This window comes from Thermobia domestica, chromosome 8, assembly GCF_964235325.1.
Source record: "Thermobia domestica chromosome 8, izTheDome1.hap1.1, whole genome shotgun sequence".
In the NCBI taxonomy this organism is placed as follows: Eukaryota; Metazoa; Arthropoda; class Insecta; order Zygentoma; family Lepismatidae; genus Thermobia; species Thermobia domestica.
The window spans coordinates 11,608,017-11,632,303 of record NC_137461.1 but is presented as its reverse complement, the minus strand read 5'-3'; the positions used below and the strand labels follow the sequence as shown (position 1 = coordinate 11,632,303).

General features: G+C 35.9%; 1 protein-coding gene across 1 annotated transcript in view; it reads right to left on the bottom strand.

Moving 5' to 3' along the window:
* The window catches only part of LOC145691550 (uncharacterized), a 41,653-nt gene extending 17,892 nt beyond the window's left edge, over positions 1-23,761 (bottom strand). The window contains exons 1-2 of the mRNA XM_081766957.1: positions 23,389-23,761; positions 3,497-3,832 (exon numbers count right to left, since the gene is read on the bottom strand). Of these exons, the coding sequence (XP_081623083.1) occupies positions 3,497-3,761 (265 nt within the window). The 5' untranslated portion in view covers positions 3,762-3,832; positions 23,389-23,761. The remainder of the gene's footprint in view (positions 1-3,496; positions 3,833-23,388) is intronic.
* Positions 23,762-24,287: the final 526 nt, after the last annotated feature.

The window sequence follows — 24,287 nt, the reverse complement described above, 5'->3', positions numbered from 1 at the left end:
GTCTGTACTTTAGTATAATTAACAAAATTGCTGTTCATAAGAATTAATTGAAGTTAAATGTCACCTGAAGGATCTGAAAAGAAGAGAAATAAATTAAAACTTATGGACTAAAAGATATTGCAATGAACAAATAGGAAAAGGCTAATTTTAAATTCATAATAAATATAAATTGAAATAGTCAATGCATGTCTGATTATAGGTATTGTACGTAATAGTTGTTTTAATAGTGCCTTCGACTCCGGAAAATAGACAAATATAAAATAGAATGAATAAACATAAGTATCCAGGGGATATCTTACTTGAAAAATTATAGATTATATAAAGTTTTAAAATTCTAGCATAAAGAACTACGGAATTAAGGATAATTATTGCACACGAAAATATAAACAGATGTCAAACACGGATCAAATATTTATACGAAGTAGGACATTATAAAATATTGATACACCTCACTTTTAAAAACTATAATAGCTATAGCTATAAAATTTAATAGCTATAGAACGAAGAAATCTAGAATATAATTAAGCTAGTCTATGGTAGAAAAGAAATACAACTAGAAGAAACCACATTATAAGCTATAACGCTATATGCCTAGAACTACGTTACAATCCACTTAACTTTAAGATGGATCTATGAAGTTCGTTGCTTAAATGTTGCATTTTAACCTATTAGAACGATAGAAATTATATTTTTTATCCCAAAATACTGCATGTTACTCAATCCAGTTTCTGTTCTGTTTACTTCAAATTATATTAATCAGTTATTCATTTATTGCATCTGATATATATATGGTAATCAATGTCATTTTAGGTCCATTTCGGTGCCACCTGTTTGTATGCAGAACTTTGACAGCGTTATCTGTATACTATTCCATAAGTTCTTCGAGAGTTAGTGTCTGACAAAGAGAACGTTAAGTTGTCGAAACCGTTACCTTGTATTTTAGTTGTTACTCTTGTCAGAAGTGTTAAAATAAAAGGTCAGATATATTACTCTGCAGCTAAAATTTAAATGTAACTTCTCCTCGTTATAGTATTCTATTTTTCCTTATCTCTTAAAATGAAGAAGAGTATAATATATTTGCGGTTTCCTACCGAACAGTATTTTGTTATACTTTATTAAAAAGAAATGTCTGTTACCTACTTAGTTAGAAATAGTGCTGCAGAACTTGATGATTTTATCGTAAATTTCATTAATAACATCTTGCATATAAGTAATGGTCCTATGCACTCTTAAGATGTTTTAGTCAATTAGAGCTAAGGAAAATATTAGAGAAACTGGTTTTTCACATATTGTTAAAAATGAGACCTTGGCTTGAGAAACGAAATGCCACATATGGCGTTTCTCATATGTTAACAAATCTTTCTGCAACAATAAATAGTTGTTATAAAAATTTTAAATGCAATATTTAAAAATGTAAAATAAGGCTGCTGAAATAAATATTTATGGCAACTAAATAACACCTACATATTTTTTTTAAAAAAAAAGCAATTAAAATTGAAAATGCATTTATGTATATATATTTCTATGTTGTCACTCTTACATGAAACTATTCATTTAAAAAACATTATTCCACTTTAGTCTGTGAAATTAAGTTACTTTGTCGTATGTTAACTCGAGAGCCAACATACAGGGGGTAGAAAAATCTAAAAACACATCACACAAGGCACGTAAGTTTGACCATCCAGTGGACACCATGTGTTGCGGTTGCCGATCGTGTTTTCTCAGTGTGTCATGTGAACCTTCCTCTTCCGTCAGCAGTAACAATTTCACCTGTGAGTGTCGTGGTGTGAAAGTGGTACAGTAAAATATGCGACCTGACAGACTTCCAGAGAGACATGATCGTTGGTACCGGTCTCGTTGGAGCTTCAGTGGTAACAGTGGCGGACATTATGTGTATCGAAAGGCACTGTGTCCATTGTCACGAGGGCATACACAATTCATGGACAAACGACGTCTGCAAAGCACAACAGTGGTCGAAAGACAATTCTGTCAGATAGGGACGGGAGGGTATTAAAACGGATTGTAGCAGCTAAAAAGAAGGCCAGTGCAATGAAAATTACGTATGAACTCAATTCAGGCCTACAGATCCCGGTTGCATCGAAAACAGTGCAATGGTAACTTCATAAAATGAAAATTCATGGCAAGGCTGCTATCGCCAAGCCCCTCGTCACAGGAGTAAATGCGGAGAGGCGTATTCAGTGGTGCAAGTACCACAAGGCGTGGTCTACTGAGCAGTGCAAACACGTAGTGTAGCCCGATGAATCGACCTTGGCCTTCTTTTCAACAACCGGTCGTGCTTACGTATGGAGAACACCGTCGCAGGATTATGATACAGACTTTCTACTCCCAACTGTAAAGCACGAGGGTGATATGTTAATTGCAGTCTGAGCAGTGATATTGTGATTTTCTGCTGGTCCAATCATAGTCTTTCGTGGAATGATAAATGCTAAGGCGTACGAGGCCATTTTGGGGGATCAGCTTCTACCCATGGCCCAAATATTGTTCGCTGATTGTGATGACATCTACCAAGATGATTTGCACTGTCACGCTCCGAAAACGGTGAAATCATGCTTGAAGGAGCTTGACCAGGAGCTATCACACTTCCCCTGGATCCCACAACCAGCAGATGTGAACATCATTGAGCCATTGTGGTCTGCGTTGGAGAGGCGTGTTCGGTCTCATTACCCTCCACCAGCATCCCTTAAGGAACTGGAGCATATTTTGAAGGAACAATGGTACATATCTTCACACCCTACGATTCAAGAGCTGTATACGTCCATTCCACGTTGGACCCAAGCTGTTTTGGACGCAAAAGGAGGCCCCACACCATGCTACTTAACATTTTCACACTTTAGCAAATGTTTTAGATTGTTTTGTCCAAACACTCTATGTAAAAATAAAACTATCTACTATATTTTCCTCTAAAAATTACCAACCATAAAATACGCAACTCGAATACATTCACTATATCGCACACAAAGCCCAAAGCGCGCCAATTTCCAAATGTTATATATTTTTTCTTCTAATATCCATTACAGTGACAGGAAATACCGTTTCCAAATTTATTGTTTCTGAGTTGTTGACACGTTTATTAAATTGGACTCCCGTTGTGCAGTAATAAATACGTGAATAAAGTATGGTTTATGTAATGTCGATAAATAAAATTTAAATACTGATGAAATAATTGTTATGATACTTATTAAATGCATTTTATCTTAAGTGTGTTGTGTTACAATTATACGTAATTGATAGCATTGGTAACTGTCATCTTATTATACCTACCATAGTGTTATAAGGCGAGGAACTATTTCTAATATGCTTTGGAAATATAATTACTTTCTCTAATATCTACATATTTTAGTTTCTGAATCACTGAAGATACTAGCGGCAAAATTCATAGCTGTGTTAAATAAGTACAGCAAATATGCATATTGCAAAATAGCTTCATTTCAATAACTACAAAAATTTTACAATTACTGATTAAAGGAATACAAACCATTAGTAGTATCTCTCACAAATCTCTTAGCAATATGTCCAACAGCGTTAAGTACTTCACCGTAATGAGTTCCTTGAGAGTAACCTTCTGAAAAGCGTATTTCCCTTTTCGCTATTTCTACTTTCTTCTTTGTCAATTTCCATACCCCTAAAAAAATGGGAAGCGAAATATCGACGATTGTTACACACCAATGTCTACAGCGAACAATACAATTCTTCCACATAATAACAGATAATAGTGTCAAGAAAGATGGCTTAGTATCCATGTTAATTTTTGGGTTATTTGCCAACTAGATGATAAAATGCTTGGGTTTCCAAATGTTTTCACAAAATTGATCTGAAAATGTAAGATAGAAATATACCATTATGACAAAACATAATAGTTATAACTGTTCTAATATTAACTCAAACTACTTTTTGTTACTTTTTAGTAACTTTTGAAAAAGTCCATTTTGACAATCTACACATTTAATGACCCATGTACGTCATATATATACAGAGTGAAACAAAAGTCTGGACACGGTGGAATAAATCGAGAACTTAACTTCGGATCGAAAAATAAAAAAAACATGTGTTTAGTAATATTAAAAGATCTATCTGATGAAACCAAACTTGACCCTCTAGACCCACTCCCTGGGGGTTGGAGTGGGGTCAATTTTGAAATTTCTAATGGAAACCCCAATTTTGGATTGCAGATCTGGATTCTACGGCCCAAACTATGTAAAGTTTCATCAACACTTTTCCGTCGATGCATAACATGGCGCAGTAATCGGGGAAAATAAATGGCCCCTAAATACTCCCATTTCGTTCAAAAGCTTAGTAGTATTTCCGACCTCTGTTCTCGTTCAGTGTCACTGGTTCACTTCTCTGTTCCTTCTCGTCACTGGATAGAAGTACACTACACACAGACAGAAGACACAGAGAAAGGCACGCCTTCTTCATTCGGGCTTCGGGCAGTATCAGTGTTGCAAACCAGAAAATTCAAAAGCGGCGAGTAGAGGACAAAAAATAAAACAATTAAAAGTAAAAGGAAAATTGAAGAAAAGTATAGCTATTGAAGTATGTGCTTATTGCACTATGGTGTTTTTTGACTTCTGTGTCTAAGATGAAAATGTATTGATATAACTGTTTTCTAATCGCTAAAATATGACATTCATTAGGGTTGATTGTACCATTCTCTGATAAAGATAAATTATCGGAATGATCCAACCTTGTCGTGGTAGTAGATCTCATCTTACACAAAATAACACATGACCACTGCGACCAGTGTTATCTTATCTGACGATTAAAAGATTTCAGGATAGTGTGGAATTGGCCCTATAACGTGCAAATGTTCGAATGGTGTGAAATTATCAAAAATAGCCTGTAACTGTCAAGCTAATTTATGTTTGAAATAACGAGTGAACCAAAAGTTTGGCCATGGTAGAGTAACTGGAGAAATACACTTCTGATCATAAAAGCGCATAAACACGTATTTAATATGTTTCAAGAAGCTATCCGATGATATCAAACGCAACTCTCCGCCCCCCACCTTCTGGAAAGGAGTGGGGGGCATTGATTTTTCAAATGGGAACTCCAATGTTTTATTGAAGATTCGGAGACTGCATCTCAAATAATGTAAGGTATAATCAAAACTTTTTCGTCGATGTGTGATATCATGCTGTAATCGGCGAAATTAGATGCTCCCCTCTTCGTTTATGAGCTTGATATTAGCTCCGACCGTCTGTACAAGGTGCAGTATTTTGAGAAATACGCGTCGGATCAACAAAGTTATTCAATGGTACTAAACACGATACCGCACCCTACCGCTACGTGAGGTTAGCTAAAAGATTTGAAATGGAAGCTTTTATTTCTTATTGCAGAGTCGGATTCTGCGCACAAACCTGTATAAGATTTAGTCGAAACATCGTTGTCGCTGTGTGACGTGGCGCTGTAATGGCGAAATCAGGAGAACTTCCTATATGAACTTTAATTAGCTTCAATGCTGTGGACGTGATGAAAGAAGTATACATGTGATCAAAAAACGAAAGAAAATGTGTGACTATTGGGTTTGTTAGGGTGTTTATCGTTCCTTTTCCGCAGTGGAACGAGAGAGATGGGACCTACAGTTGAAAGTGAGATTCGAACCTCTATTAGGTTTTGGAACCGAGACGTTCCCCATGAACAATTGCCGACGAAGTTTGTCCGACCGTCGTCGATTATTGGGTGACAGCAGCGAAAAGGATGTGCTAGTGCTGGTTCAAATGCGGCTGCCTATTTGTCGGCTTGGCAGCGAACACCATGACGGCCCCGCCGCTGTTCAGGAACGGCAGCTATGAGACAGACGGTTGTCTTGGCCCAGCAGTGGCACGACGTCGTCCCCCGAAGCGACGGCATCATGATTTTCGCCACCAGTTCTCCTCACTTTTGCGAATAGTCAGACTGCCACTCACGAGACCGCTCGCAGTCTCGCATAGTTTTAGATGGGTGAAATTATTATTGAATTCTTTCTTTACTTCTTCTTCTTTCTCTTCTTCTTCTCCTTATTATTATTATTATTATTATAGTATATTATATTATTGTCTGCTAGTAGTTGTAGTAGTAGTAGTAGTAGTAGCAGTAGTAGTAATAGGAACTGTAGCATTAGTTGTAGTAGTAGTGATAGTAGTAGTAGTCTGTAAAGGGTAGTAGTCTGTAGTAGTATGTTTTATTTTTATTTTTAATCCTTTCATACTTTAATTTTTAAATGTCTATAATGTGCAGTGGCGTATTTAGGGGTGGCTTCCGGGCTTAAGCCCCCCGAAATATTACTTAGTATAGTAAAGTAAATGAAATATCTTGCAGAACTTTCACATTTCCAGGCAAAGCTTCCCCCCGAAAGTTAGCAAAGCCCCTCCGGAAACAAAATCGTAAATACGACATTATTAATGTGTCATCAATAAATTGATCACATCGGACCCTAGACAAGATTAGATTCTGTCGTTCCAATATAATTTCAAAACTAAAGGAGTTATCACTAAAGAGCATTGTGTGAACAGAGTGCACATTTCAATACATATGTATGGTACCACCTTAATTTCGTGGCATGGATGGGGCCACGGTGGCTCAGTGGTAGAGCGTTCACCTCTGGTGCTTAGGGTCCTGGGCTCAAAACCTGCTCCCGCCAAATGAACTTTGTGGTGGACAAACACCGTGTGCGTGGGTTTTCTCGGGATCTCCCGTTTCCTCCCACTTTCTTAATTCCACCATTTCATTAATCTCTCTCATAATCACCGTCTCCTTTAGCCTAACCGGCAAAATCGTGGGACCTAAAACTCAAAAATTTCATTTCATTTTCGTGGCATGGAGTCCCCTTAAGTACGTTGATCGAACTTTCGTTCGGGATAGACATGACAAAGGTTAAAGGCGTAACCTGTAATTTGGGCATTATAGTGGAGCATTTGTACAAGAAGTGATACCTGTGTGTGAGTGTGTGTGTGTATGTTATTCGTTTCATTATTGTTTTCTCTTACATGCAACGTATGGATGTGTGAATTATAACACGTTTAGTGGCACGTGACATGGGATTGCGACATTGGGATGGCATTGCTCGTTCCTTCATTCACATGTTAAAGCGACGTTCACCTGAGCGATTCGTTTATAAGTGGTAGGTCATTAACGGTGACGGATCTGTTGGTAACGATTCTCGGTCTAACAGCAAAATGTCTTTCTTTTTCACCCCAAATAGTTAATTTACTTTCGCCGATTATGGCGCCATATAATGCATCGACGAAAAAGTGTTGATGAAACCTTACATAGTTTTGGCCGTAGAATCCAAATCTGCAATCAAAAATTGGGGTTTCCGTTTCAAATTTCAAAGTTGACCCCACCCCAGCCCCCAGGGGGTGGGTCTAGAGGGTCGAGTTTGGTTTCATCAGATAGCTTTTTAAATATTACTAAACACGTGTTTTTTGGTTTTTCGATTTGAAGTTCTCGATTTATTCTACCGTGTCCAGACTTTTGATTCACTCTGTATATATATATATATATATATATATATATATATATATATATATATATATATATATATATATATATATATATAGATAGATAGATAGATAGATAGATATAGATATATATAGATATAGATATATATATAGATATATATATATAATGTATGCCAGTCTGGTAGTCTGCGTCTTTTAATGGACACGAGGATTGTTCGATGTTTCGTAGAAATCTAACGGTCCTTTTACCGATATCCCATAGTAAAGCATGCGCGAAAAGCGTACAACTTAGCCTGGAAACGCCGGATCAAACAGCCCTAATACACACTTGACCAGACGTTATACCGTTAAACGTATCCACAACAAGTTTCAATCTTTTTGCAAAGTGGATTACGCTTTATTTTGCTATTTCGTAAGTAAAATGTTTACTCAGGTACACTATTCTCTGCTTTTTATGTATTTATAATAGTTACGTCAATTCTACTCAGTAAGGTGTAGAAACTTCAAGTTGATTCTAAGGAAATGCGTGCACACCCTGGTTGGTGAATAGAGATGATCGATCAAAGCATATCTCTCTGAATTTTCACTAGATGATTGTTTTTTCTTGCAACTACTGCCATTTTTTCACAATTATTATAAATCAATACGTAAGCCACAATGAAAGTCAAAAATTATATAGGCGTTCTGTTTTTTCCTGGTTTTTCTTCATTTCAGGGAAAATTGGGCTTGACATTATATATACTTTACTCCTCTACAATGTTTTAGGACAATTCTCAGTTGCTTTGATGGATCTGATCTTACCGAAAGCCTGGTAATCATACTTCCATATATTTTACTACGGTTCAGCTAATAGTAAAAGATTTGTTTTATTTGGAGACAAAACAAGAAACATTATTAGAATTTATTTTTTCAGTTTTTTTTTTTGTCTTTTCAAAAAAAGGCAGGACACTACATAGACCATTATTTAGGTTTACTCAGCAGCGAATACTGGTTTTCTTTTGTCAAGCCTGGAAGTACACTTTACTATAACAACACCTAAGGCATGTACATATTTTTGCAAAGCACAGATACTACATAAGATGACTTCCTAATTATGAACATCGTCGATGCTGGAATAGTAAAGGCAAGATAATCAAAAAGTTTTTGCCAGTCTAGAGCAATGATAAATTAAGAGCAATACTGTGGATCGTAAGTTCCTTTAACTCTTGAAGTTATCACTATCAACTTTTGGCAATTTTCCTGCAGCTTTACAATCCGCTGACGATAAAGGTCGGCGATTTTGGATGCTAAGAATCCGCTGCAACGTATGGGGCACTCTTTTCAACTTCTGAGTATAGAGGTTACCAGTGATAGTCTGACCAGGTGGAAGCTGTTCGTAATGCACTACATGCCGACAATTTCACTACTTATAGAGCATAACATTTCGTGGCTGATGCAAAAGTGTGAGGAACAAAATACGAGGCGACAACCAATGTCTGGTGTGTTTGGGATTGTTCATAGCTGATACACTTTTTCTCCACAGTAAGCAAGTGGTCAAAGAAGGCTGTGTATAGGGACAACAGGATGTTGGTTTTGGATGCAAAGAATCCGTGACTGTGTTTCGCAAGTCTCGCTCATTTGAGAACGATCACCCGCAGATAGTAGTTGTGAAGGGAATGAATAAGGCGACAATTTGTAGACGGAGGTCCAGTGAAAAATGTGAATATCATAGTGTCTCCCAGTCAAGTTGCTGAAGGGTCTCTCGGGTTCTCTTTGCCACATGTGGCTGGAAACTGTTGTGCATCACCAATACCAGCTCGTTCTGCTGCAATGCACGGTGCACACTTTGCAACTACTGAGAGTAGATGTTAGCAGCGATGGTCTGACCAGGTGGAAGGAGTTGGTAACTAACCACTTCCTTGGAATAACACCATGCACAGATCGGAACACTTCGTGAGTACAGAGGTGGTCTTGAGTTGTGAGGAACTGGGTCACATGGTGAAAAACAAGTCTGGTACCCTTGAGAATGTTATACCAAATATAATTTTTCAACCAATGAGACAGCAAAAAAAAAAAAAAAAAAAAAAAGTGTCTTTAGAGAAAAAGGATGACTCTAGTTGCTCCTTGTGGGCTACAGACAATGTACGGCACCCACTTTTTTTTAACTTGTATCTATTCTCTAAGCCATGCAAATGTAGTCTGTCTTTTTCAGCGAAAACACGTAACATTTCTGCAAGTTCACCACACGTTAGAATATTATTCACCATGGTTGCTTTCAGGGCTTCGTCATCCAACCCATATGGTCACAAGCTGCGGGGTTTCTCCGAAAGGTTCCGACGGGAATTTCTATAACGAATGGCTGGCGAATTGTTCATTCACGGCATTCTACTCTAATACATGCTATTGAGGCAACTTGATACGGCAGATGATAGATCCACATCAAATTCATGCTATAAACAAACGCCAAAAAGCTGCTTCAATACATTAGTTTTGAATACTGGACGAGCTATGGCTGCTATATATGAGCAACATGCCTGTATTATTAAAGGTCAGTGGTCAGATTAACTCCCGAAGTACACGCATCATGTCGTTTACTCTCAAAATCAAAAGTCTCAATGGAAAGTCAAAATCAGCAAGAACATTTTTAAGTACACATATTACTTTTTTTTTTTGCAAAACATAAGAATTGTGTTGAGATAAGACTGGATGAAAAATAAAATTTCAAGTATGCCTTTCAAACAGCTTACTATTCTTTATATTACAAGGAGAAAAGCAAAGAACCTAAATATAACAAAATAAATACTACTGCAAGACACGAAATACGTTTGGGAAAGGATTAAACCTCGAGATGCGAGAACCAAAAGATGAAAAAAGTCATGTTGAATCGAATCAAGAGCGATTAGAATTCTGATTCGTGACAATTTTTGGTATCATGGCGGACATAAGTCTTTGACCAGGTAATGGCGACTGCTTTGAAACAAAAGCACAGTATGAGAATTAAATCTATCATATCTGTAGTTTTGTGTGGAGAAGAAACAAACTTGTGAACGAAAGGTTTAACAACTCAAGTTATTAATATAAACTTTACGAAGGTTATTCACTTACATCATCATAAAACAAGTACGAAAGACGTTTTCAATCGAAGAAATATAACATATAACTTTGCAAGTGGAGGCAAAGAAACATACCGTAATCAGACTAAAGACGAATTGTTTACCGCTTAGTGATAGTGGTACAGTGGTCTAGGCTAATGAACAGTAATGCACGTCTGGCATTTTTTAAAAGGATTTTTGATGGAGATTGATCGGCGATGGCATAAATTTTATTACATTCAGATATTTGAATAATCAGTTGTTTCAATACTTGAACTATCAAACATTCAGGAATGATAATAGTAATAATAACAAACCAATAATAATTATTATTATCTCATAGGAGATTAAAAGCCAGGACCTAATTATCGCTCAGGTCATACCATTACAAGCAGAAACGTGACATATGGCAAGAATATTTCGGTTTTGTTTAATGTTGGCCACGAGAAGAGGTATTTCTCATCTCGTTACTGAAACAACACAAAAAAAAATCGAGACAAGAATGAACATTTTATAATCGAGACGGGACAAGGCTAACTCAAATTATCGTATTGCTTTGGACATGAGAATCGAGACGAGATTAAAAGTATCGTAAACATTTCTTGTCTTGTCTTGATTCTCGAAATAGTGTATGTCCATTCTTTAAGTAACAATTGCTCTGTAGACTGAATCATAAAAGCTATAGGTTAGGTCAGTCGGTCGAGGGTTACGGTGTGTGGTGGGTTTTGGGTCAAGTTTTCATTAATTCAAAACTCTTTTAACTGGTTTGGTTTCGGTTTGAGCTTCAAACAGAATGTGTCCGTCTATTTTAGAAAACGAACCCAGTTTGGTTCGGATTTTTTTTAAATACAGACCTTATATTGCCACTTTTCAGAATATCAGTATATATTTTGGAAAAGTTCCAAACGATATGTAATCGTTTCGTTCTAGGTTAATTTATTATGAGTCTGCTGTTTCACTTTTAAATGAAATTTCTATTCAACATGTTTTTCCCCTATAATTTTTTTTTGTGAAAACACGTTAATGAGCAAAAGAAACTATATCTGTTTTTCGGTTCTTATTGGTTTGGGTAACAGCTTAAAAATATAATATCTACGTTTAATATCCCGGAATCATGTCTGTTAGATTGAGGAAGACTATGATTTTAAAAGTGAATTACGATGTACGAACTAGTGGAATGAGAAAGTGGGAGTGTTCCGAGAAAACCCACGAGCACGATGTTCTCCGTCTCAAGCTTACTTGCATTGGGAAGGAACCAAATACCCCACCCATCAGATAATTTAGTAGGTGGTGCCTCAGTTTCGATTACCGAAGGGAGAGCCTTTGAAATTTTAAATATCCTCGATGTATCTATGTTCGTGTCCCTGTCCATCAAGGTTACTGGAAATAACTGTAAAACGAGAATAACCGAATATAATAGAGAGAACTCTTGGAGGTACTTTCGGTGAATGAGGAAAAGAATGGCCCAAGGCTCCAGGTTAAGGATTCGAATTACTCTTAAGACAACTTTCTCCTTCATGTTCTTACGTGTTTGTAAATCTTTTTAAATTTAAATTTGAATTCTCTCGACTATAGTATTTTATCACAACCAAAATCAGTATTTCATCGTTAATAAAATATTGGAATCCTAAACGTGTGCAATTAGCTACATACAGTAGTGTTTCTTGACTCTTACTTCACACAGCAGTCTTAGGGTAGTAGCTGGAGCATTCGTTTCGTTATTTAGGGGTCCGCGGATTGATTCTCTGTGGGAAAATAAAAAAAATCTTTTACAACGTTGATATTTCTGACGTATATTAAGATGAAAAATAATCAATTTCTCTCGGTCTTACAAGTTAGAGTTGAACCGACTTCCTTCACAGCGGTAATTCTGAGACTATGACAACACAGTCTACAATATCTATTCGTACTTTCTGAAAACATCGTGGTTAGCAAACAATTCATGAATACATAAGATACGATTCATTAACGTGTCTGAAATGTTATTCTTTCATTGTGGAATTGTTTTTAAGTTCTTCCTAGAAATAAGAATAATATTTCCGATTGTTATTTCCAACACGTTCCATATAACTGTTCAAACAAAATTTGTAAATAGGAACTATTCTTTTTATTTGTATGCATATTTTGTTAAAATATCAATATAACGTATACATAATCCAAAGTCTTTTACCCAAAGAAAGGGCGTTACTATGTATCGTTTTGAAAACAATTTCTACTTAGTTTCTGTTACGGAATCCGAAGGTTTGATTGTCGTGTTGCCCTGTAGCTGTCACTTCTTTCCCCTTCTTTTTTTCCAAAATATCTCTTATAAGGCAATTCATCCTTAAAAAGAGTGAAAAAATTGTTTTCAGTTTTTAGAACTTCAGGATGCTTATTTGCATTTTAATAAAACGTAATATTGAGGTCTCAAGCATTCAGTAATAATAATAATAATAATATTAATAATAATAATAATAATAATAATAATAATAATAATAATAATAATAATAATAATAATAACAGAAGATAAATTCCGTATGAGGCAGATTATATTAAACTCTGTAAAATCGCTCCTAGCGTTAGGCAAGAGTTACAAAATTGTCGGAATTGGAGAGAATCGTCAGGATCATCATGTCGTACCCTCTGCATACGTCCTTACAGCTAGCTAAATTTTAAACGAAATGTTTCGAAGGAAATTTCATGTAGAAAGTAGGGCTACGGAACTCAGAAGAACCATAACGAAATTTATTTTACATAATGGTTATGTTGGCTAAGCTACAGAAAACGACGATGATGAGAATGAAAGAAATTTTGGAATAAAGAAAGCGGAAGAAAGCCTACACACACGGTGTTTGTCCAGCACAATGGCTACTACACAGGAGCTGTATGGAACAGGGTGAACCATAAAATTCACATGTCAATAATAATAATAATAATAATAATAATAATAATAATAATAATAATAATAATAATAATAATAATAATAATAATAATAATAACATTAATAATAATAATAGTTTAAAATGTGCCATAAAATTTGACAAAACTTACTTAAAAGGTGTTCCGTACCTTCAAGACACACCTCTGCAACTACCCAAATTTTAAACTAAAGTGTTCCACTAAAGTTTCATGTAGAAAGTATTCTACTGTATGTTTTAAAGAAAATAACGGTAAAAAATAACTGAATATCACTCAACACTAAGGGAAATAATAAACTAATTTTTAGGATATGCAGAAGTAATTATAAAAGCTTTGCTACAAAAATAGCTACACAGACCATAATTCAATGAGCTCTGAAATACAAAGTAACAAAATAACCTATAGCTTTTATGATTCAGTCTACAGAGCAATTGTTACTTAAAGAATGGACAAACACTATTTGGAGAATCGAGACAAAACGAGAAATGTTTACGATACTTTTCACCTCGTCTCGCTTCTCTTGTCCAAACAGAGACAATAATTTGTGTTAACGTTGTCCTGTCTAAAATGTAAAATGTTCATTCTCGTCTCGAATTTGTTTGTGTTGTTTCAGTAACGAGATGAGATATTCCTCTTCTCGTGGGCAACACTAGTCAAAACCGAAATATTCTTGCCATATGTCACGTTTCTGCTTGTAATGTAATGACCTCAGCGGTAATTAGCTCCTAGCTTTTAATCTTCTACGAGATAATAACAATTATTATTATTTCATAATTATTCCTGAAGATTTGATAGTTCAGGTATTAAAACATACGAGTATTCAAATATCTCAATATAATAAAAGTTTTGCCATCGCCGTGCAAGAGCCATCAAAAATCCTAAAGTAAAAAAAATTACCCGATGTGGATTCGAACCAAGAACCTACGGATTATTAGTCAAGCAAGTGCTTTGACCAATGAACCGCGAAAACTATGCGGTAAACGATTGCTCTTTAGTCAGGTTAGGTTATGTTTCTTTGCCTCCGCTTGCAAAGTTTTATGTTATATTTAGTCGATTCAACACGTCTTTCGTATTTTTTTTTATATTAAAGTTTATATTAATAATTTGAGTTGTTGTTAAAGCTTTGGTTCACAAGTGTTTCTTCTCCAGAAAAAACTACAGATATGACAGATTTAATTCTCATATTGTGCATTTGTTTCAAAGCAGTCGCCATTACCTGGTCAACGACTTATATACGCCACGATAAAATAGATACAATTTAACCGTTCTTGAGAATAATTAGTAATTTATTTTTCTGTTTAAGAATTGTGCATCGACACCTCATCTGATATACAACGTAAATATCTTAACGTATTACACAGAGTTGAGATGTTTTTATTTTCACCCAACTTTATTCTTACCTCCAGTATGAGGACAGCTAGTGATGTGAATCAAAACTAAAAGTATCTTGTTAATAGCACCAACGATTTGATCATATGTGACACATCACAATTTCATTAACATCTCTATAGTCTGGTATAAACCATTTCCCTCAGAGTGGTCAAATGTAATTAATGCTTTGGGTGAGTTAATTACGGAATTTTCTCAAACTTTATAAGAACAGTGAGAGCATAACAGGTATCATTGAATTATCTGAGAATAGATAATGCCTTCAGCGGCCCTCGTTAATTCTTCACATAATTCCCGAGCAGTTAACATACACACACTTGCATAAACGTGGTTTAAAATGCCATCGAGACTATCACCAATCTACGTAGAGAACCCAGAAATCCTCAGTTCCTTTAATAAACGTAGTCTACATTGCTTGATATCTCTCGCACTTGATCATAACACTGCCTTATTACTAGAGTACGGCATCGGGGATTAAACTATTCATTTCAGCGACGACGAAAACTAAGGATTCAACTACATCAGATGTTTCAGATTATTCCTAACTTATTCCATTTCACCCGCTTGGGGATCATATTAACGTTTGTAGCAAATATACAAATTGAGTTATTATCTTTTATATGCATTAGGTATTTTACTCAGATATGTATATATTATATAAGGTATAAAAACTGTTCACACAGGCAGCGACACTTGAAGAGTAGGCCAAAACATTCTGTAACTATTGAAAGTCACATCAGTTGATGGTACGCTTAATTTCTTACTGAATACCTTTTCTCGCTATAACGATTGACGTTCATATTAGAAGTAATTGATTCATGCTACACTCGGGTATAGTACAAATATGATTATGGAGGTCGAACGTATTTTCAGGACACTTAATTGATTTCATCACACTGTTTCTGGCTATCATTTACGGTTCTTATTTTAGGGTCATTGGTGTTAAAACCGTAAGTAGTTGATATCGAAAACTTCTTGTTTAATAAATAATAATAATATAAGACGCTACCTATTCTTAGAATGATTCTCGTGTTCCTTGTCACCTTTCTTTCATGTAGAAAAATATTCTAGCCGGAAGTTGAAGTAGATTTGTAACATTTTCGAATTTCTAAGACTAACCAATTGTTAAAAAAACTTAGCGCAATATTTTACTAATTTTTGTCTGTAATGATCAATGTTAAAGACCCTATTTTTTATCTATTGTTTTTAATATTGTCTCCGTAATCGAATGCAATTAATACTTTTTGACACTCTGCATCGTGATCTACCGCTATGTCTTTAAACACTCCATCCTTCGCACAGACGGATACGCGTAGAGGGTAAATATACAGAGTATTAGTGAACTATACTGACATACTGTAAGACATGATTCCTCACATCAAAATAAGAGATAAAAGTCATATGGATTTGTGGGGAGAAGTTTCAAATGTATGGCTATCCGGTATCATTGAACAGGTAAAATTAAACATATATTATTTCGACTACACGTTCAGTGTTGGTTCATGTGACCTTTTAGGAAGTTATACGTATGCATCAAAAATGCGTATTTGGCGAATGTCTAATAGACGTGCAAGGTATTTCATACAGGAAATAATTACTAGACATTTTCTAAACAGACTTCTCAGACACACTCAGATTTCATGGGGAGCTAAAGAAGACAAATTGCAAACCATGACACCAGAGGACCTGTAATGCTTCAGAGGGGTGTCCGAAATGTTAGGAAAAGCTAGCTTTAAAGTTCTTCGTGTTCAGAATGTGTACTGCGATGTATTTTTCCCCGGTATGTTTTACTTTTTTAAAAAATTTCTTTTCATTTATAACCACGAAACAAAACACCTCAGCAAGTATTACTCCGAACACGAGGAACCATAGTGCTGGTATTCTCTAATACTTTCGAATTCCAGTTCAAATATTCATTGATCACTGTTGTCAAGGCTTACCAACTGTCTACCTTAGACCCACCTAGAAATCAGAGCATATCTGAAAATGTTATTGGAAGCAACGGAATCCATTGCACTTCAATTGATGAAATATGTATGTTTACGTATATACAGCTTGCTTTACGCTCATATACACTGCCACTCCATGATCTATTTTTATTTATTTATTTATTTATTTGATATTTATTAAATCGAGATAGCGCGTGCTGAAGTTTAGTTTTATCACGATTTAGGACGGCCCTAGATCTGTAACTATATACTTTTCTCCACAGAACTATGTGGATTTATCTTAACTTCGATGTAAGAAATAATCTGTTCCAGTTTGTCAGCATGATTCGTTAATACATTTTATAAAGAGGTTTAGATACACCAACCTTCTTAATAACATTTGATCCTAACTTTAGTACTCTTGTTTACTAAAAGGGAAAAGCTATCCCTGCCAGGATGTATTTTCTTCTAGCCGGGACTGATTTTTATAATGACCCGATAAGTCTCTGGCGTCTCGCAATGAATTCGCATACTGGCTATATAAATATGTCGTGTTTTATTTACTAACATAACGGAAACGCTAATTTATTAGCCAGTTTCACTGCATAAGTGGTTACCGCATATGCATTTGATGCTCGTGGTAATGGGTTCGGTTCTGACTAGAGAACACAAAAATCAATTTCAGAGCCATCCAGTGCATTAATAAATAATTTTCTTTAGCCTAGAAGCGTTACGTGGGACGTACGTCTTAAAAAGGAAGCAATTGATTTTATATATTAATATCTGAAACATTTTTCTTTATTGTTATCCAGGTATAAACAGGAATAATTCTAGGCCTGAGAAGTAAAATAGTATGTCATAAAATAGTAATGTCACAGGAGAAGCGAAACAGTGTTTCAAAGAAAATATTTTATTGAATTGCGGCTATTGTTTATTGACCAAAAATTGTTCACTTTCTGCGTTCCCGTTGTCCACATTTCAAACCTTTCCTAGTGTCCCTCACACTAATGGAAGTAAGAAACCATACGATAACTCAATTTCTTCACAAAAGTGACTTGTCATAGTTTACCTCTCAGCCCCAGAATTACAAACCTTAATATATAATAACAATGACAACCGCATTAATGAAAAAAGCTTTCAGTGTAATTTTTCTAATTTGCTTTAGTGCGATTCGTTAGATTGCCGTTCGTACTGTACACCAAGAATCATCCTGCATTTTGCAATATAATTAATTATTCTTTATGAGAATTGTACAAAAATCACGTTTCTCTCGCATATGGTTACAACTACTGCTAATAGACTCTTTTAGGAATTCGAGATGAGGAGTTAAGTTTCTGAGATCTCCACATTTATGTCTATTTTAGCCAGTTGCGTATGAGAGATTATGTCAATCGGCGATCGGAGTGCCTGGGAAATTGAGAAATGAAGAAATGGGAGAAGAAGAAAGGGGCCTTTATGTTACCTATCCTCCCGGCGTTTGTCATGTGTGGCAATGTAAGGAAGAATTCTGACTCAGGATGATTGGTGTAAAAGAACTCTTACACCGGCTTCTCAGTTGAAATTTTTACGTGATGCAAGAAGGGATTTTGTCACTGTGTCACCAGTAATTAATGTGGCGAAGACATCAAACTGGTTTACGTGAGTTAGTTCACTCGTGAGAATGCGAATATCTGGTGACTAGCTGCAGGTGTTCACTTCCTGTCGATCGTGAGTGTTGCTCTGTTATGCCATAATACCGCAGTGGCGTATTTAGGGGCGGGCTCTAAAGGCTCGAGCCCCCCAACGAGGGTAGTTATTTATTGTATTTATAGAGATAAGAGACCTAACGTCTACTGTCGAAATGCAGAATTAAAGGCAGCATATCTAGAACACAATGATTCATCCTCGTTGACATGCAGCCAACACAACCACATACACACAAACACGCACCAAGAAACACTTCCAACAAGGGAATTACTTCATCTCTGGATTTATGTTGAACACACACACACAGAAATAGGCCTAAGTTGTATTTTTTGGCCCAAAAACGTTCAGCCCCCATTGAACATTTCTGGATACCCGCCTGTAGTACCGGCCTTTTTTCATTTACCTCACACCATGATCATGTCTAATTTTGCCGTCAAAGTTTTGTGCCTTTGTTGTTTACGATTCGTAATTTTTTTTCACGTCGTGGAAAATATCGTTACCTTCTTACGTTTCTGGCATTTGTAAGGACGAATATCGATCCGCTTCAGAATGGTTTGAATCTCCAAAATATCTAAATAAAGGCAGGGCCTCTGCTGTGACAGTTTCACTTCTTTCACAGTTATGGTTCAAAAGTTCTGGTTTTGCATACTACGGGAAGTGCAACGTTCTGAACAGGCTGTAGATTGACAATACTTTAGTTGCATTCTTTGTAATATATTCAATCACACTTCGTTAAAAGCATTCATAGGAACTCCATTGTTGAATAAATTTCCAAAATAATGCTACGAAGGACAGGGTCCTTTATGACGTCCCCGGCACCCTAGGCACTTCCAATTGTTATGCCCCCATTGTTTCCAGAGTACCCCTCCTTCTGTTATTACCTTGCCAGTTTTGGTTCGGTTGGTTCGACAAGATAATACCATGTACGTACAGGAGATTGAAATTTATTGGGCACGCTTTTAGTAATACATTGAACTCATCAAAAGTATAATTTTTGTTTTATGCTTATTATTATTTCATCATGTAGATGTTCAGTTTATCACATTAAGTGACAAACTAGAAGTTTTAAATGTACAGAGGTTGTATTTATTGGTTTCTCGTAAAATTTTAGGATTAAAAAGTGTACAGTGAATCATTTCCACAATCCCGGCTTTTGTCTGCTAATAGCAGAATAGAAAACATGTAGCTTTCCTAATGTTAGTACAGTTAATAGTTTGTATTCATCCCTCACTTATCCTCAGAAAACTCTCCTTAAGCATTCTTATTTATCAAGTAATATAAACCTATTTTCGATTAACAAAAGTAAAATTACACGTATCACATTTCCATTTAGTTTGTAAAAAGGTAGCTCAACTGGAATGGAAATGACGTTTGCTGCACCAACGTATTTTAGTTTTTTCCTCCTTTTTCTCCCTCCAATTTGTTGCGCCCTAGGCACAGACCTAGCGTGCCTTAGCGGAAAAACGCCCCTGACGAACGGACAAGTGTAATTCACAAAAATATAACGGTAACCGAAAAAGTTCCTAGCGCTTTTTCAGCGATTGTTTTCGAATACCTATACGTCACTTAAGACGTTCCCGATAGTTCTAATTAGCATTTACTACCTTCTGCCAACGTTCTGGAAGGCCATTTGTTCCATCGCGGCAGAACGTGGTAGGCCGTGAAGCAAAGAAAGTATCAAATGCATTTTGCACCTCTACTAGGCATTAAAATTGGCGTCCTCTAAGCTGCTTGTCCAAGGAATGGAACATGTGATAAAGGGACCGTGCAATTTCTGGGGAGTATGGCGGATGCAATAGTGTTTCTAATCCAAGACGTAGTGTGGTATTCCGAGTCACTCTAGTCTTAACGTTGTCCTGTAAGAGGATCTTCTTGCGATTCACACTATTCAGCGAAGTGCATTATTCAGAGTTTTAAGTTTTCCTAGAACATGGTGTACCTACTGACAGGACATAGTTGCATTGATGCTCTGACCAGCTGTAGTAGTTTCCGATGCACGATGTCGCCAAAAGTCCACCAAACACACAGAATGACCTACTTCTGGTGCAGTGCTAGTTTCGGCTGTTTTGGAACCGGTTCATTGGAAGCTAATTATTACGGCGCTATGGAGCTTCGTACAGGATCCACTTCTCATCACATGTCAACGCCCTGTCCAGAAATACCTCCTCGTTCAGACGAGACAGCAAAGAAACAAAGGCATCTGCTCGCGTTGCCTTCTCGCTCGGAGTCAAATCATGTGAGACTATAGGCTTAACTTGTAGTGCTTCCCAAGTTGATGGAGGTCCCTCCGAATGTTTTTTGTCTACTCACACTGAATTGTAGTCCCAGTTACTCACATGTCTGGTCACTGTTTGCTTCAATTGCTGTCTGGAGATCTTCATTTTGCACATGTGTTGGTCTTCGAGCACGTTGTGCGCCTTCGAGTGTTTCGTCACCGTGTTTAAACTTGATAAACTATCGCTGCATTGTCCACATAGTCACGGCACCCTCACCAAAGGACTCGCATATCTTCCGCCCCGTTGCAACTGCGTTTGAAACCATTTTGAACTCGTACAACATACACTTCCTGAAGACGGTCTGCGGAGGTCTCATGTTCATTCACTCTGTTCGAACGAAAGTTCACGGTATAACTGAGCAGCCAAAAAAAGTAGTATGTTGGATATACCATCACCAAAACCTGCTTCCGCTTTATCCCCATTCGCATTCAACTTACGGTGTGAGGGAGAATTGAATACAGACCTCCACAGAAAGCAACAGAAATTTCTAGTTACATTTATAATAATGTATTTTTAAATTAATTTTTCTGTTATAAAAATAACTTGTAAAATATCACTCTAACACATAATATCTAGTACAGAACTGGAATGCGGGTCATACATAAAGGATTTTCTACGGTATTCTAATTTGATTTTCATGTATTATGTTTCAGTGTTTGTAAATAGAATCCATTTATAAAAATTTGAAACAACTTGTGGTAAGTGGCCACTATGTCAACTTTTATCTAAGCAAATTAGAGCAGGAGCGCATTAAAGGGAGTAAGCGTTAGCCAGACAGTGCTATCCTTTCTTAGGTTTGCATAAATTTGTAAAATGCACGAAACGAAATTCTTACTAAATTCCACAACAGTATTGAATAAGTAATAAAAATATATTTGGATCTTGCCTCTCACATGTTTATAAGGTACACATACGAAATTCATAAGGATATATGGTATAAGGATATGTCATACATAAGGAAAGCATGATGGAGTGAGGTGTTTTGTAAAGGCAGTATACAAGTGTCATGAAGCTGTGACATCCGCAAGGCATCTGTTTTCTTATGCCACAAAAAGTGTTTTCTATTAATGCTGGTTTATTAATATACACACTGTCGCTGTCACGCCCCCAACCAACGGCCGTGCCCCGCGCAAATCTCCCTTTTGTACTCCTTTGCTGGTTTGATTAGATAAAATTCGTGCTTTTGAGTGGCCACCTAACACAAGTTAGTTTGTGTTTCTAGTGTATTCATAATTAGAATCATAATACAATTTTAAATCTGATCGTATATTTCTCTTATTGTGTTACTCAGTGTCTCTTAAATGAGAACCTGCATTAATGGGTTTAGATTAACGTTAGGAAGACGTACACGTTATGAGTACAAATAAAGCGTATTGACTTTTTCAACAAAGGAGAAGTGTAGAAAGCACTAATCAACTTCTGGTAAGTGGCCACTATAGCACGAGTGTTATCTAAGCAAATAAGAGCAGGAACGCAATAGGGGGATTAAGCAGTACCCACGGGATACGTCCTTAGGAAGAAGGAGAGTCAGAGATTGTAGCTATTCGCATAATCATAATTTGGATAAACATTGATTGTGGAAAAATAGTTCATATGGCCGAAAACGAAACACGTCTTACGTGTGGCATAGCTTAGCCACAATTTTCTAATTACTTTGGGCACTGTAATTGTATAGCAGTTAACCCCATTGTGCATTACTTATGGTATAGGCTATGACGTGGTAAAAAGAAAGAAAACTACTTTGTATTTGATATGTATAACTTACGGTACATATGAGAGACAAGATACCGATATAGGCTATTTCGAGTACTTATACATTGTTCTTTCAAAAACAAGATATTTCTTCCGTACATTATACAACTATCTCTACGTGAACTGCAACAACTCTTAGTTTTTGAGTAGGTTCTTATTTTATGCAATATTCTCTGGTTAACTTTTGAATCTCCGGTCAAATTTTATTAAATTTACCGGGACAATTGGGGAATTTGTTTCAGGCGGTGAGGAAAAATTAGTGAAAGTCAGATAAGAGGAATAGTGAAGTTAAGTGGTTGTATATGTTGGTTTTTTATGTAAGTGGCACTGTATGTGGAGTTGGAAGTGGACTATTTGGCGGAGGTACATTTGGTTCACTACAAGAATCCATAGTTTGTAAAATGTGCAGAAAAATTTGGACAAGTAATTAATTGACCCATTTCATGTCAAGAACAGAACCCAACCAACTTCTGCGAAACTTCTAACCCGTTCATGCCCCTACTACTACTTATACTATGGATCTGTATAGTAATACTGCACCCCTAGTGTAAAGTAATCTAAAGTAAGTTAATGTATTCCAACCAATTATAACCTAATCCAGTACACTTTCCTACTTTCTTTTTCGATTTTCAAATTGCTCCAGCGATACAGCACTAATGCCCTGTAGACTTTATGCTATACGTCTTATAGCATACATTTCATACGGCATACAGACTTATTTTACACTCATATCCCTAAAGTTAATCTTCACATAAGGAAGCTCTAAACTCTTTTCTAAATAAACACTTTCAAACTCAGTAACAATGCATTTCATACCAAGAGAAATAAAAAGTTTATGAATATGACTCAGTACTGTTAAACTAGAATAGCACCTAAAGGTCTAAATTCGTTATATATTTAAAATGTTTGTAATGTAGATCATTCTCACCTAATTATTCAAGTAAACCTGTCATCTTCAACAAACTCAAAATTTAAAACTGCAACCAGCATTTTAAATTAGCATCTTTTAAAATTATTTGTATTATTTTGCTCCAAAGTTTGCAGTTTAATAACTTATATTTATATAAGTAATACGTATGCATACTTGACAATGATTCCGTTTTTTAACCTCTCTCTTGCTGTTAAGAATTATTATGTTTAATTCCAAAATACCATTCATTTGTATCATAAATAAACTCGTAACTACATGCGGTACACTGATAATAATATGTTCATTCATTTTTAATTTCGGCCTTCCAGTGGACACCTTCTTCGTTCGCTCGACCTTTCAGATCCAGTAGCCTTCTTCCTAATTATGTGACAAATATCTGTAAAAATGAAAGAAATATGTTTATAGTTTCACAGGAATCTTTGTACTTTCGAATAGCCACGAATCAAATGTTTAGGTTCTGTTGATCTAATAAACAGTCTTAAATAAAATTGTTGAGTGCACTAAATTAAGATACAAAGTTTGAATTAGTGTAAATAGTAATTCCCCAGCTATTTCTTTTTTAAGGCGGTATATTAATTAATGTTATTGAAAGATGAACCATATTTTTTTAGAAATTAGATTGTTGTCTTGAATGAATTGTAACAGTTTCTTAATTAAATCCCAATTTCTAGTTACAAAATCATATTTGGGGAGACTGGAAAAGTATGTAAATATTAGGAAGATTTTTATTGAAGATACTTCTCTATTCTTGTGATATTTCACATTGGAATATTAGAGGGTTCATGTTGCCTATTCTTTTCCATAGCTCTAATAATTTGTTTCTTATTTCTTTTCTTTTCATTCCTTTTTGTTTGTATTGTATTCAATTTTGTGATAGTTAAAGCAGTGTTAAAAAT